We start from the raw sequence: 14,448 nt of genomic DNA, 5'->3' as shown, positions 1-14,448 counted from the left end.
TAAATTAGCTGCTCTAGCGTACTGTCAGGTACAAAAATTTTGTAACTTGCAGTCTAAGAGTCTCACCCACATTCCATACTAACAAAACCACCCAGGCTTGTTGTGAATTCATTTCTTCAAATCTGAGGAAAGGTCACTGGACTTGAAGATTTAACTCTGTTTCTCTCTCCATAGAATTTGCTGGATCTAAGTTTCTCCAGCAACTTCTATTACGGCTTTGAACCTTCTTCATTTCTCCATGTTACCATGGATTAATGAGAGACCCTAAAACAATCAATTGTTCTATAAAACTTCACATGCATAACACCTATCAGAAAGAAGTGCTGTAAAAGCATAAAAAGTGCAGTTTGGAAGGTCACATAGGCTATTAGTATAAAGTCTTCAACTGGAAGTAATCACATCAATGCTATTTCCTTGCTTTTTTGCCATACTCTTTAAGATTTTCCTTTTTAAATTCACTTTTAAAAAATGCTATAGTATCATCTCAAAAATCACTATTGCAAGTCAACCTATGTTCAAATAAATATTCACAAAAATAATTTTTTTTTAGTGTTCCCTAAAACTCATTCAATAATGAAGTTGAGATAAATTGTGGATCAGTTATATTCTTGTGGTATGTATACCAGAATTTTGACACACTGAGAATAACAGTTAGACTGGCAATACATGTGAGGACAATGACATTTGAACAAAAGTCCTTTCCATGGCTACTGAACTGAGAGATTCTGGTGAAGTAAACAAAGAATAACGTAGCCTTTTGTATGGTTATTTTATCTACTCTTATGTGGACTTGGAGACTGATCAATAATAGACAGAAGGGAAATGAAATGATTTTCACCAGATGAGCAAAAGAAACTTATAGCAATTAGGCACTACTGCCAATTTGCATTAAGCTTGTGAAAGCTTTCAATGTTTTTCCCAACCAAGCGATGTACAATGTGCATAATTTTACAAGCTGGTGGCACATCCAGGAATTGTTACATTACTATCATTTTTCAAATAGTTGAGAGTTGAATTCTCAGCCCACCATAAATTATCAATGCAGAGAAAAGTGTCAGCTTAGGTCAATAGTAGTACTCTTGCATCTATTGAGAAAGTCACATGTTCAAATCTCAGTCCAGTCTACATAATCTAAATTGGTATTTCAGGATAGTATTGAATGTGCTACATTGCCAGTTATTCTAAATGTTAAATGGATTGATCCATAGTGATGTACAAGCACCTATTTAAAGATAAGCAAGGGACTGTAGCTCCTTGCATCCTGGTTAATACTGAATACTAAATCTAAGCAGAAAAATTGGTCTGTGGGATACTGCTGTGCACAGAATGGCTGTCACATTTAACAACAGTGTGCACGCTTGAAAACTGCCTTCCCAACGCATCTGGACTATAACTGATGCCAAATCCACAACAATGTGGGATTCTTAATTGTTTTGTGAAATTGTTTAGAAAGCAACTCATTTCTAGGGCAATTCGGGATGGGCAACGAAACTTGGTCTGTGGCCCATGTAAAAATACTTTAAAAGTAAATAGTTGGCTGTAAATTGTCTTGGGATAAACTGAAAGCATGAAAAACACTACTCAAGCAGACATTTTTTCTTCATTTTAAAAAAATGTGGTTTGCATTTCAGAGAAAGAAAATTCTCCAACAAACTCATGGAATACAGGGAGAACTAGCCATTTGGATACAGAACTGGCTCAAAGGTAGAAGATAGAGGGTTGTGGTGGAGGGTTGTTTTTCAGACCACAGTCCTGTGACCAATGGAGTGCCACAAGGATCGGTGCTGGGTCCACTACTTTTCATCATTTATATAAATGATTTGGATATGAGCATAAGAGGTATAGCAGATGACACCAAAATTGGAGCTGTAGTGGATAGCAAAGGTTACCTGGGATCACAACAGGATCTTGATCAGATGGGCCAATGGGCTGAAAAGTGGCAGATGGAGTTTAGTTTAGATAAATGAGAGGTGCTGCATTTTGGGAAAGCAGATCTTAGCAGAACTTATACACTTCATGGTAAGGTCCGAAGGAGTGTTGCTGAACAAAGAGACCTTGGAGTGCAGGTTCACAGCTCCTTGAAAGTGGAGTCACAGGTAGATAGGATAGTGAAGAAAGTGTTTGGTATGCTTTCCTTTATTGGTCAGAGTAATGAGTACAGGAGTTGGGAGGTCATATTGCGGCTGTACAGGATACTGGTTAGGCCACTTTTGCAATACTACGTGCAATTCTGGTCTCCTTCCTATTAGAAAGATGTTGTGAAACCTGAAAGGTTTCAGAAGAAATTTACAAGGATGTTGCCAGGTTTGGAGGATTTGAGCTATAGGGAAAGGTTGAATAGGCTGAAGCTGTTTTCCCTGGAGCGTCGGAGGCTGAGGGGTGACCTTATAGAGGTTTATAAATCATGAGGGGCATGGATAGGATAAATAGACAAAGTCTTTTCACTGGGGTGGGAGAGTCCAGAACTAGAGGGCATAGGTTTAGGATGAGGGGGGAAATATAAAAAAAGAGACCTAAGGGACAACTTTTTCACACAGAGGGTGGTATGTATATGCAATGAGCTGCTAGAGGAAGTGGTGGAGGCTAGCAACATTTAAAATTCATCTGGATTGGTACATGAATAGGAAGGGTTTGGAGGGATATGGGCTGGGTGCTGGCAAGTGGAACTAGATTGGGTTAGGATATCTGGTCTGCATGGAGAAGTTGAACCGAAGGGTCTGTTTCCGTGCTGTATATTTCTATGACTCTAAAACGTGTCATGTTATGAATTCAGTAAACGGCTTGTCACCAAACTTAGATCCTGAAACATTAGTTGGTCAGCATGGTGTGTACTCATGGACAACTGCAGGGATATTTGATCTAATGTGGGTCAGGAGCTAAGTTTTGGGGAAGGCATAGTGGAATCATTAATTGACTTTATATGTCTGACATGAACAAAGCTATTTAAGAAATAAATTATAAAATTACTTGATTGAGTTCAAAGCCAACTGTTTCAATGTTGTCAGCTCAGCTTTCAAACCTCCTATTCCCATGAAGGCCTCATAAAAGTCATATGATAAACCACGAGCCCCAAACACAGCTGGATCGTCAGCACTAATGACCATGGGATGACCTTCTGCCATTAAAGCTGCAGCTGGGTGATTTTGTAGATTATTCACCAGCATAAGCACCTACAATAAAGAAACCAATGGAAAAAATCAGCGCCACAGTAAATTAGGACCTGATCATGGGCAATCAGGACAATTACAAACAAGGGTGATATTGCGTACCTTTGGATTAACAACACTTGCATTAAAAGTAGTACATTCAGATTTATACACTATATTTACCCTCAGAGATGTACACATTACAAGATTAAGCAAGTTCACAATCTGCTCAAGTAAAATACGGAAAAAAACAAGATGTAACATGGAACTTGATAACAAAATTTTAAACTCAAACACTGAATGGCTTGGTCAGCTACTCCCCATCCCTAGACATGGTAAAAGCTAGTTAGATACACATAATTAGCAAGATTTTTACTTTTCAATACTCTTTACAAATGCACTGATAATTTCACTCATAGAGATGTTCCTCAGATATTTTTTTATATGACTTTGCTTTTCTGTTGAGCTTTCCTCTGAACACAATCTGTGGCTGTGATCATCTAATGCAACAATGACTGAGAAATGAAATTTCTCCTGTCACATGAAGTAAATTAGCCACCACAATGCTATTATGGGAACTGACCTGAACAACGAAATTAAGAGTGACTTGGCTAAGTTTGCTGCATTTAAATACCCATTTCAGTTCAGCAAGAATTTCCAAAGTTAAGTGATTAACAGAGACAAGAGGCTTATTTTACAATCGTCAGTTCCTAAATGAGAAAGGTATCGTTGTTCACACAATTTGTTCTGTACATTCACTATACCATCACCTGGTTTGAGATTGGACACACTTCTAGTGCCACATCAAGCTTTTGGGACAACTGTTTTGCCTCAAGATGCTTGTTTATGCTGTAGCCATGGCCTATTCGACTTGTGTTCAACAGCAGTGCATCCAAAATGTTTTCATCTACATGTACACCTTCCCAGTCTGTAAGTGAAAACAGAAAGCATTAAAGATTTTCTACTAAAGACATATTCTTCCCCATTTGGCTATATAGAGGTCACTAGATGAAGCAAGCTACAGATCATTCTAACACAACAGCAAAATATTTCAAATTTCCAGAATCTGAAGCAGGAACAGTAATTGTCTGGAAAGGTTATCAATCTGAAACATTAGGTCTCTTTCTTTCCATACATGCTGCCTGACCTGCTAAATGTTTCCAGTCTTATTGTAAATCAATCTTCTCTGTAAAATAGATATTTAAATGACAGAGACACTTGTCATTCAAACCTTCCCATTTCAAGGGGATGAGCTTTTCTGGATGAAACTCCAGACAGAAAGAGACATTCCCATTGCCAGAAAGCCATACAATGAGTGGTTCAACTTCCAGACAGTGCGAAGATCCATGGCGAATAGCAACCTGCAAGGGTGCAAACTCTAGCACAAATCACTATTCAATTTAAAAATGGCTAAAACATGATGTGGAAGGAACATATTGCATTAATTTGATTTAGAAATTTTAAAAAATTGTGTGTATTACCAGTTTCCCCTGCATGAAAAAAGTATGGCAGCTTAACTCCAAGTTTTGCCGGAATTGATAGCTCATTTCTGAAATACCATAGTGGGTGCCCAGCATCCTCATGGCCAACCTGTAAGAAGTTAACACAACCTTCTTTCACATTTGTTTTAAGATTTCCAAGATACTGCCCACACAAAAGACATTTGTAACAGCAAGAATATAAGTCCATTAATGAAACACAAAGGGGCAAGGCAAAAACGGTCTAAAAATGTAAAAAATGTATTTTTTTTATACATAATGTATTCAAGTATCATTGTTAGCAAGTGCAAACCAAACTGGATGCAAGTTATAGAATTACAGAGATGTACAGCACGGAAACAGACCCTTCAGTCCAACCTGTCCATGCCAACCAGATATCCCAACCCAATCTAGTCCCACCTGCCAGCACCCGACCCATGTCTCTCTAAACTCTTCCTATTCATATACCCATCCAGATGCCTTTTAAATGTTGCAATTGTACTAGCCTCCACCACTTCCTCTGGCAGCTCATTCCATATACGTATCACCCTCTGTGAAAAAGCTGCCCCTTTTATATTTTTCCCCTCTCACCATAAACCAATGCCCTCTATTTCTGGACTCCCTCCACCCCAGGGAAAAGATTTTGTCTATTTATCCTATCCATGCCCCTCATAAATTTTATAAACCTCTAGAAGATCACCCATCAGCCCCCGACACTCCAGGGAAAACAGCTCCAGCTTATTCAACCTCTCCCTATAGCTCAAATCCTTCAACTGTGGCAACATCCTTGTAAAATCTTTTCTGAATCCTTTCAAGTTTCACAATATCCTTCTGAAAGGAAGGAGACCAGAACTGCATGCAATATTCCAAAAGTGGCCTAACCAATATCCTGTACAGCTGAACATGACCTTCCAACTTCTGTACTCAGTACTCTGACCAATAAAGGAAAGCATACCAAACACCTTCTTTACTATCCTATCTATCAGTGACTACACTTTCAAGGAGCTATGAATCTGCACTCCAAGGTGTTTTTGTTCAGCAACACTCCTTCGGACCTTACCATGAAGTGTATAAGTTCTGCTAAGATCTGCTTTCCCAAAATGCAGCACCTCGCATTTATCTGAGTTAAACTCCATCTGCCACTCCTCAGCCTATTGGCGCATCTGATCAAGATCCCGTTGTAATCTGAGGTAACCTTCTTTGCTGTCCACTACACCTCCAATTTTGGTGTCATCTGCAAACTTACTAACTTATCCATTTATGCCATATCCAAATCATTTCTATAAATGATGAAAAGTAGTGGACCCAGCACCAATCCTTGTGGCACTCCACTGATCACAGGCCTCCAGTCTAAAAAAACAACCCTCCACCACCACCCTCTGTCTTCCATCTTCGAGCCAGTTCTGTATCCAAATGGCTAGTTCTCCCTGTATTCCATGACATCTAACCTTGCTAACTAGTCTCCCATTGGAAACCTTGTCGAACGCCGTACTGAAGTCCATATAAATCACATCTTCTTGTTACTTCTTCAAAAAATTCAATCTGGTTTGTGAGATATGATTTCCCATGCACAAAGCCATGTTGACTGTCCGTAATCAGTCGTTGCCTTTCCAAATACATGTACATCCTGTCCCTCAGAATTCCCTCCCACAACTTGCCCACCACCGACGTCATGCTCACTGGTCTATAGTTCCATGGTTTGTCCTACCACCCTTTTTAAACAGTGGCATCACATTAGCCAACCTCCAGTCTTCCGAAACCTCACCTGTGACTATTGATGGTACAAATATCTCAGCAAGAGGCCCAATCATTTCCCTAGCTTCCCACAAAGTTCAGGGGTACACCTGGGGATTTATCCTCTTTTGTGTATTTCAAGACATCCAGCACTTCCACCTCTGTAATATGGACATTTTTCAAAATGTCACCATCTATTTCCCTACGTTCAAAATCTTCCACGTCCTTTTCCACATTAAACACTGATGCAAAATACTCATTTAGTATCTTTCCCCATCTCCTGCGACTCCACACAAAGGCCATCTTGCTGATCTTTGAGGGTCTCTATGCGCTCCCTAGTTACCCTTTTGTCCTTAAATGTATTTATAAAAACCCTTTGGATTCTCCTTAATTCTATTTGCCAAAGCTACCTTACGTCCCTTTTTGCCCTCCTGATTTCCCTCATAGGTATACTTCTATTGCCTTTATACTCTAAGGATTCATTTGATCTGTCCTGACATAGGCTTCCTTCTTTTTCTTAACCAAACCCTCAATATCTCTAGTTATGCAGCATTCCCTACATCTACCAGCCTTTCCTTTCACCTTAACTGGGATATACTTTCTCTGAACTCTCGTTATCTCATTTCTTAAGGCGTCCCAATTTCCAGCTGTCCCTTTACCTGCGAACATCTGCCCCCAATCAGCTTTTGAAAGTTCTTGCCTAATACCATCAAAATTGGCCTTGCTCCAATTTAGAACTTCAACTTTTAGATCTGGTCTATCCTTTTCCATCACTATTTTAAAACTAATAGAATTATGGTTGCTGGCCTCAAAGTGCTCCCCCACTGACACCTCAGTCACCTGCCCTACCTTATTTTCCAAGAGTAGGTCAAATTTTGCACCTTCTCTAGTAGGTACATCCACATACTGAATCAGAAAATTTTCTTGCACACGCTTGACAAATTCCTCTCCATCTAAATTCTTAACACTACGGCAGTCCCACTCTATGTTTGGAAAGTTAAAATGCCCTATCATAACCACCCTATTATTCTTATAGATAACTGTGATCTCCTTATAAATTTGTTCTCAATTTTTCTCTGACTATTAGGGCATCTATAATACAACCCCAATAAGGTGATCATCCCTTTCTTATTTCTCAGTTCAACCCAAATAGCTTCCCTGGATGTACTTCCAGGAATATCCTCCCTTAGTACAGCTGTAATGTTATCACTTATCAAAAAATGCCACTCCCCATCCTCTCTTGCCTCCCTTTCTTTCCTTCCTGTAGCATTTGTATCCTGGAACATTAAGCTGCCAGTATTGTCCATCACTGAGTCACCTTCAATAGTTGATCCAATAAATTAATTTATTATTGAATGCAGAAAGGACACAGACATGGCCCATGTTAACAAACTCACCAAACAAGCTCAAGTTCTGGAAGACTGGACAAGATTACTAGATTGCATACCGGACAGATTCAGTTTACCGCTAACTCCAAATGATCTCCATTTTGGACACTGGACTGCAACTGGGCATGATATAGAGGCACCAATCACCACCACAGACAGAGGTATCTGATACCTGCCAATCCATTATGACCATCGCAGCAACTCTCCAATACACTGGCATTCTGTTGCCTGGCACGGATATGCATTGCAGAGCACAGCAATAACTGGAATTGAGAAGTCTGCAGCAGGTATAATTTACATGCACAGATAAGGACACAGCTCACAGAATGTACCAGCCAACATCTCAGGACTGCTTCTTCTATCTGCATGCTTGCACTATCCATGCCTCGCCTTGCTATGTTATGCTTGTTCCTGTGCTGGTGCTTCATCTGGAGCTATCACTTCCATTCTAAGGGCCTTTTCAGCACAGGCACATAGAACAGCTGCTCGCCATTCTGGTCAGAATGGGATTGCCTTTGATGCAGGAGGAAGCAGACATCTTTTGTCTGGCACACCAAGATGGCAATCTAATTCCTATAGCATTTAAAAGGCATCTGGATGGGTATATGAATAGGAAGGGTTTACAGGGATATGGGCCAAATGCTGGCAAATGGGACTAGGTTAATTTAGGATATCTGGTCGGTGTGGACAAGTTGCACTGAAGGGTCTGTTCCCATCTGTACATCTCTATGACTTTATGTCCTGGCTGCCAGTGCTGCAAATACACTGCATGTGCATTCAACCAAACAGAAATGGCAAAGAATGGTATGGACTCATTCTAAGTTAAATTGAGAGAGCTGTTGCTGTCTGTTTTGGGGATGCTGCTACTGTCAGCAGGCAGAATCACTTGTCATCAGTTGGAGAGTGCTTCGAGGGGCTGGTCATGGCCACATTAATTCTAGCCTCCCAGCGTGCCTTGATCCTCTGCAGTTTGCCTACCGACGAAATAGGTCCAGAGCAGATGCCTTTCCCAAGCCCTACACTCATTCCTGGAACATCTGGATAACAAGGACACCTACATCAGACTCCTATTCATGGACTACAGCTCTGCCTTCAAAAGCATAATCACCTCCAAACACCGTGGGCAGCACTGTGGCACAGTAGTTAGTACTGTGGTTCAATTCCCGCCTCAGGTGACTGACTGTGTGAAGTTTGCACGTTCTCCCCGTGTCTGCGTGGGTTTCCTCCGGGTGCTCCGGTTTCCTCCCACAGTCCAAAGATGTGCAGGTTAGGTGAATTGGCTATGCTAAATTGCCCATAGTGTTAGGTGAAGGGGTAAATGTAGGGGTATGGGTGGGTTGCGCTTCGGCGGGTGGGTGTGGACTTGTTAGGCCAAAGGGCCTGTTTCCACACTGTAATGTAATGTAATGTAATGTAATCTAATTTCAAAACTCCGTCCGCTGCAACTGAATCTTCAGATTCCTGACCCACAGACTGCAATCAATCAGTGAAAATAGATATCTCCTCCACGATAACCCTCAATAGTGGAGCCCTCACCAAGGATGCATTCTCTGCACCCCCAAGACTGTGAAGCCAAATTTAAAAAAAATGTCATCTACATGTTTGCTAATGACACCACTGAGGTAACACAGATATCAAACAAAAAGGAGATAGAGGGCTTGGTGTCTCGCAATAACAACCTCTCTCTCATTGTCAACAAAACAAAAAAAAAACTGATCATTGACTTCAGGAAGAAAGGAGAATGACACACTCCCATCTACATCAACAGAGATGAGGTGGAGAGAGTCGAGAGCATCAAGTTCTTAGGAGTGATGATAACCGACAACCTGTCCTCACCTTCCGACGTAGATGCAATGGTCAAGACAGCACAACGCCTCTCCTTCTTCAGGCAGCTGAGGAAATTCGGCACGTCCGCAAGGACCCTCACCAACCTTTACAGATGCACCATAGAAAGCATTCTATTTGGGTGCATAATGGCCTGGTATGCCCCAACTGCTCTACCCAGGACCAAAAGGAAACTACAGAGGTTGTGTGCACAGTCCAGACCATCGCAGAAACCAACCTCCCATCCACAGACTCCACCTACACTCCTCGTTGCTGCGGAAAGGCTGCCAACATCATCAAAGATTCTGGATTAGTGGTGCTGGAAGAGCACAGCAGTTCAGGCAGCATTGAAATCGACGTTTCGGGGAAAAGCATCATCAAAGATCCCTTCCACCCTAGTACTGCTCTCCTATAATCTCTTCTATCAGGCAGAAGATACAGAAGCTTAAACACATGCAAAAACAAGTTTAAGTACAGCTTCTTCCCTGCCATTATTCGAGTGCTGAAGGACTCTCTAACTTCAAATAATGTCGATCTTGCTTTGTGTACCTCCTGTGCAGTTGTAACCTGTATGCCTCACTCTGCCTAAGCATCCTATGATCTGCCTGTACCACTCACAAAACAAAGCTTTGCACTGCATTTAGGTAATGTGACTACAATAAATCAAATAAAATAAAATCTCAGGATGCATGGGTGTGCAGATAATCGACCATTTTCCAACACAGACTTAATTTCCTGCACACAAGTGAGGCACAATGGTGCACAGACTTCATATGTCCCAGGACACTGCAGTAAAATGTGCAGGAGGCTGGAGTGGGACTGGAGAGTTGTTACCTTTTCTGATCATGATGATAAAATCTGGCATTGGACAGTGACTTTCAGTCTCTGGTGGCTTCATTTTTATTCCCTTTTGCATGCTGTAAATAAAACTCTCATTTTTGTTGTAATTGTCTGATTGCTTGCTTGTAACTGATGTTCTCCTAATGGACAACGACAAGAATGTGGCCTGATGGTTAGACATTGAATAGGGCAAGAGAATGGGGTTGTATGTGTAAGGGATTGTTAGCTATGCTGGCTATATGGACAGTGTAACTTTGTGTTAGTTGCTCCACGACATTACCAGTGAGTGGCAAAGCTGAATTGTCAAAGCTTCTCCAGGTCAAAGGTAACCTTTCGAAGATGACACAGTGTAAGGGATGCCTTAAGGCAATAGACAATAGGTGCAGGAGTAGGCCATTCTGCCCTTCGAGCCTGCACCACCATTCAATATGATCATGGCTGATCATCCTTAATCAGTATCCTGTTCCTGCTTTATCTCCATAACCCTTGATTCCAGATATCTACTGAGTGGCAGTTTGCTGGGGGAATGGCATATAGTAAGATGGGGCAGAAATCCGATGCGAGACTTTTCCTGAGTAACTATCCACTGAACTTAGGGGAGTGGTGATGTAGTGGTACTATCAATACACTAGCCATCCAGAGCCCCAGGCCAATGCTATGGGATTCCAATCTCACCACAGATGGTAAAATTACTATCCAAATCTGGGACAAAACCAAATAACCACTGTCGACTGATGTCCTTTAAGGAAGGAAATCAGCTGTTCTTACTTGGTCTAGCCAACACATGACCACAAGCAATGTGGTCGACTCTTAATGATCAATTAGAGGTGGTGCTAAATGTTTGTCTAATCAACAACGCACATATCCTGTGTATGAATTTTTAAAAAGCTACAGCCGAATTCTTAGATTTGGATGTATACTTCTGGAGGATAACAGGCGCAGGTGGATTTGCCAAGCAGAATCGCCAATTCCTTCAAGTCTGCTTTGATGGAGATTCTGCAACATCCTCATGTGCAGCATATGGTCAGATAATCATTTCTGAGACATTAGACAATCCAGGCCGCTGTCAGGATAACATAGGCTAATTAAACTGTGACACCACCTCCTAAAGCAGACTATTCTTAAAAAGGGATTATTTAAAATAATTTCAAAAACTGTTAAACTCCAATGTTCAGAGGGAAGTGGCAATACACATACAAGGAAGCATGCAGGAACAGGAGGCAAGTAGAAAGACAAACGTGTAAGAAATATAGGTCTTCATATATTTTTCCTTGTACTGCACATTTTACACATTGCATTTTATAAATACTTGTTTGGACTTTTGGCTCGGTTTGGCTGTCACTTGAACATCAGAGGGTGTGGTATGAGATAAAACGCATACAAAATTATGAGAGACAATGGATAGTGGGAGTCTTTTTCCACACAATAGAAATATCAATTTCATGGGGACATAGGTTAAATGATTAAAGGGGGAAATTTTAAAGAAGATGTGAGAGGGTAAGTGCATGGAATGCACTGCCAGAGGAGATAGTAGAAGCAGGTACAATAACAACATTTAAGAGGCATCTTGACAGATTCTGGAACAGACAGGGAATACAGGGATATGAACTGCATAGAAACAAAAGGTTTTTAATTTAGAAAGATGTCATGTGATTTGTAAAAATATTTCAGAAACATACTTTATTCATAAAAAAAATCATACATTCATTGTCACAATAGTTCAGTTCTGTGCAGTTGGACATCAAGTAAACAAAGAGCTGAAAATGTGTTGCTGGAAAAGCGCAGCAGGTCAGGCAGCATCCAAGGAGCAGGAGAATCGATGTTTCGGGCATGAGCCCTTCTTCAGGAATGAGGAGGGTGTGCCAAGCAGGCTAAGATAAAAGGTAGGGAGGAGGGACTTGGGGAGGGGCGTTGGAAATGCGGTAGGTGGAAGGAAGTCAAGGTGAGGGTGATAGGCCGGAGTGGGGGTGGGGGCGGAGAGGTCAGGAAGAAGATTGCAGGTTAGGAAGGCTTGGGACTGAGACAAGGTGGGGGGGGGAGGGGAAATGAGGAAACTGGAGAAATCTGAGTTCATCCCTTGTAGTTGGAGGGTTCCTAGGCGGAAGATGAGGCACTCTTCCTCCAGCCGTCGTGTTGCTATGGTCTGGAAATGGAGGAGTCCAAGGACCTGCATGTCCTTGGTGGAGTGGGAGGGGGAGTTGAAGTGTTGAGCCACGGGGTGGTTGGGTTGGTTGGTCCGGGTGTCCCAGAGGTGTTCTCTGAAACGTTCCGCAAGTAGGCGGCCTGTCTCCCCAATATAGAGGAGGCCACATCAGGTGCAGCGGATGCAGTAAATGATGTGTGTGGAGGTGCAGTGAATATGTGGCGGATATGGAAGGATCCCTTTTGGCCTTGGAGGGAAGTAAGGGGGGAGGTGTGGGCGCAAGTTTTGCATTTCCTGCAGTTGCAGGGGAAGGTGCCGGGAGTGGAGGTTGGGTTGGTGGGGGGTGTGGACCTGACGAGGGAGTCACGGAGGGAGTGGTCTTTTTGGAACGCTGATAGGGGAGGGGAGGGAAATATATCCCTAGTGGTGGGGTCCGTTTGGAGGTGGCTGAAATGACGACGGATGATACGATGTATATGGAGGTTGGTGGGGTGGCAGGTGAGGACCAGTGGGGTTCTGTCCTGGTGGCGATTGGAGGGGCGGGGCTCAAGGATGGAGGAGCGGGAAGTGGAGGAAATGCGGTGGAGAGCATCGTCGATCCTGGTGGCGATTGGAGGGGTGGGGCTTAAGGGCGGAGGAGCAAGTAAATAAACCAAACATTGAACTTTGACTATCCAAAAAACCAATGGTCTCTCTTAAGGTGTTATTTGTTAGCACAGGCTTGATGGACCAAAGTGACTGTTTCTATGCTGCAGTGCTCTTTATTGTTCTTTATAAGCAAGGAAGTGGAACTGCCGGTATGTGAAGAGCTATTTGCATTGATTAATTGTAATTAATTTGCATTGATTAGGTGTAAATAGAGGAGATAATGTGATCACATAGGAGACACAATGGGTAAGAAGTTAGAACAATTTAGAATGCTTACAATTTAAAATGATTCAGACTGTCTAGGAATGTACAATCTAACAATGGGTAAAGGAGGATTTGAAATAATTAAGCTGTTTGCATGTTTTCACTTGTATAATGATGCAGTTGTATTATCAAACTTGTTACCATGAAACAGTTGAGGCTCCAAACCGTCTACATGCTTAGATTTTTTAAAACTGCAATTCAGGATGTACTATTGATTGCATATTGATGGTCTGTTAATGCAACTGTGAATAGTGTATTGACCATATTGATTGTGTTACAAATAGTACAAGTGAATTGCTTTCACCAAATGTAGCAGGAGAAACCTTGGGATACCAAAGCTACAGATGAATAACAACGCCTGTCTGAAAGGGTCCAGTACAGATTGCTGAATGGCACATTAAAGCATGGATTCTGGATTAGTGGTGCTGGAAGAGCACAGCAATTCAGGCAGCAGCCGAGGACAGGCAAAATCGACGTTTCGGGCAAAAGCCCTTCATCAGGAATAAAGGCAGAGAGCCTGAAGCATGGAGAGATAAGCTAGAGGAAGGTGGGGGTGGGGAGAGAGTAGCATAGAGTACAATAGGTCAGTGGGGAAGGAGATGAAGGTGATAGGTCAGGGAAGAGAGGGTGGAGTGGATAGGTGGAAAAGGAGCTGGGCAGGTCGGACAAGTCCGGACAAGTCGAGTTGCTGGAGGTTAGAAACTAGGATGAGGTGGGGGAAGGGGAAATGAGGAAACTGTTGAAATCCACATTGATGCCCTGGGGTTGAAGTGTTCCGAGGCGGAAGATGAGGCGTTCTTCCTCCAGGCGTCTGGTGGTGAGGGAGCGGCGGTGGAGGAGGCCAAGCACCTCCATATCCTCGGCAGAGTGGGAGGGGGAGTTGAAATGTTGAGCCACTGGGCGATTTGGTTGATTGATGCGGGTGTCTCTGAGATGTTCCCTAAAGCGCTCTGCTAGGAGGCGCCCAGTCTCCCCAATGTAGA

The 14,448-nt window shown here is 42.4% G+C and overlaps 1 protein-coding gene and 1 long non-coding RNA gene across 2 annotated transcripts in view; one reads left to right on the top strand and one right to left on the bottom strand.

Moving 5' to 3' along the window:
• Window positions 1–14,448, bottom strand: part of ada2a (adenosine deaminase 2a) — a 62,052-nt gene that overhangs the window by 3,433 nt on the left and 44,171 nt on the right. Inside the window, exons 6-8 of the mRNA XM_087997251.1 lie at window positions 4,628–4,736; window positions 3,917–4,074; window positions 2,968–3,170 (exon numbers count right to left, since the gene is read on the bottom strand). Coding sequence (XP_087853377.1) covers window positions 2,968–3,170; window positions 3,917–4,074; window positions 4,628–4,736 — 470 coding nt within the window. The remainder of the gene's footprint in view (window positions 1–2,967; window positions 3,171–3,916; window positions 4,075–4,627; window positions 4,737–14,448) is intronic.
• Window positions 1–14,448, top strand: part of LOC122559637 (uncharacterized) — a 36,275-nt gene that overhangs the window by 14,415 nt on the left and 7,412 nt on the right. The window lies entirely within an intron of this gene.

The sequence above is a fragment of the Chiloscyllium plagiosum genome, unplaced genomic scaffold (genome assembly GCF_037043375.1).
Source record: "Chiloscyllium plagiosum isolate Xiang-an unplaced genomic scaffold, Cpla_swu_hap1 HiC_scaffold_19, whole genome shotgun sequence".
NCBI classification, from domain to species: domain Eukaryota; kingdom Metazoa; phylum Chordata; class Chondrichthyes; order Orectolobiformes; family Hemiscylliidae; genus Chiloscyllium; species Chiloscyllium plagiosum.
The sequence above is the reverse complement of the archived record's forward strand: the minus strand, read 5'-3'. Positions and strand labels throughout refer to the sequence as shown.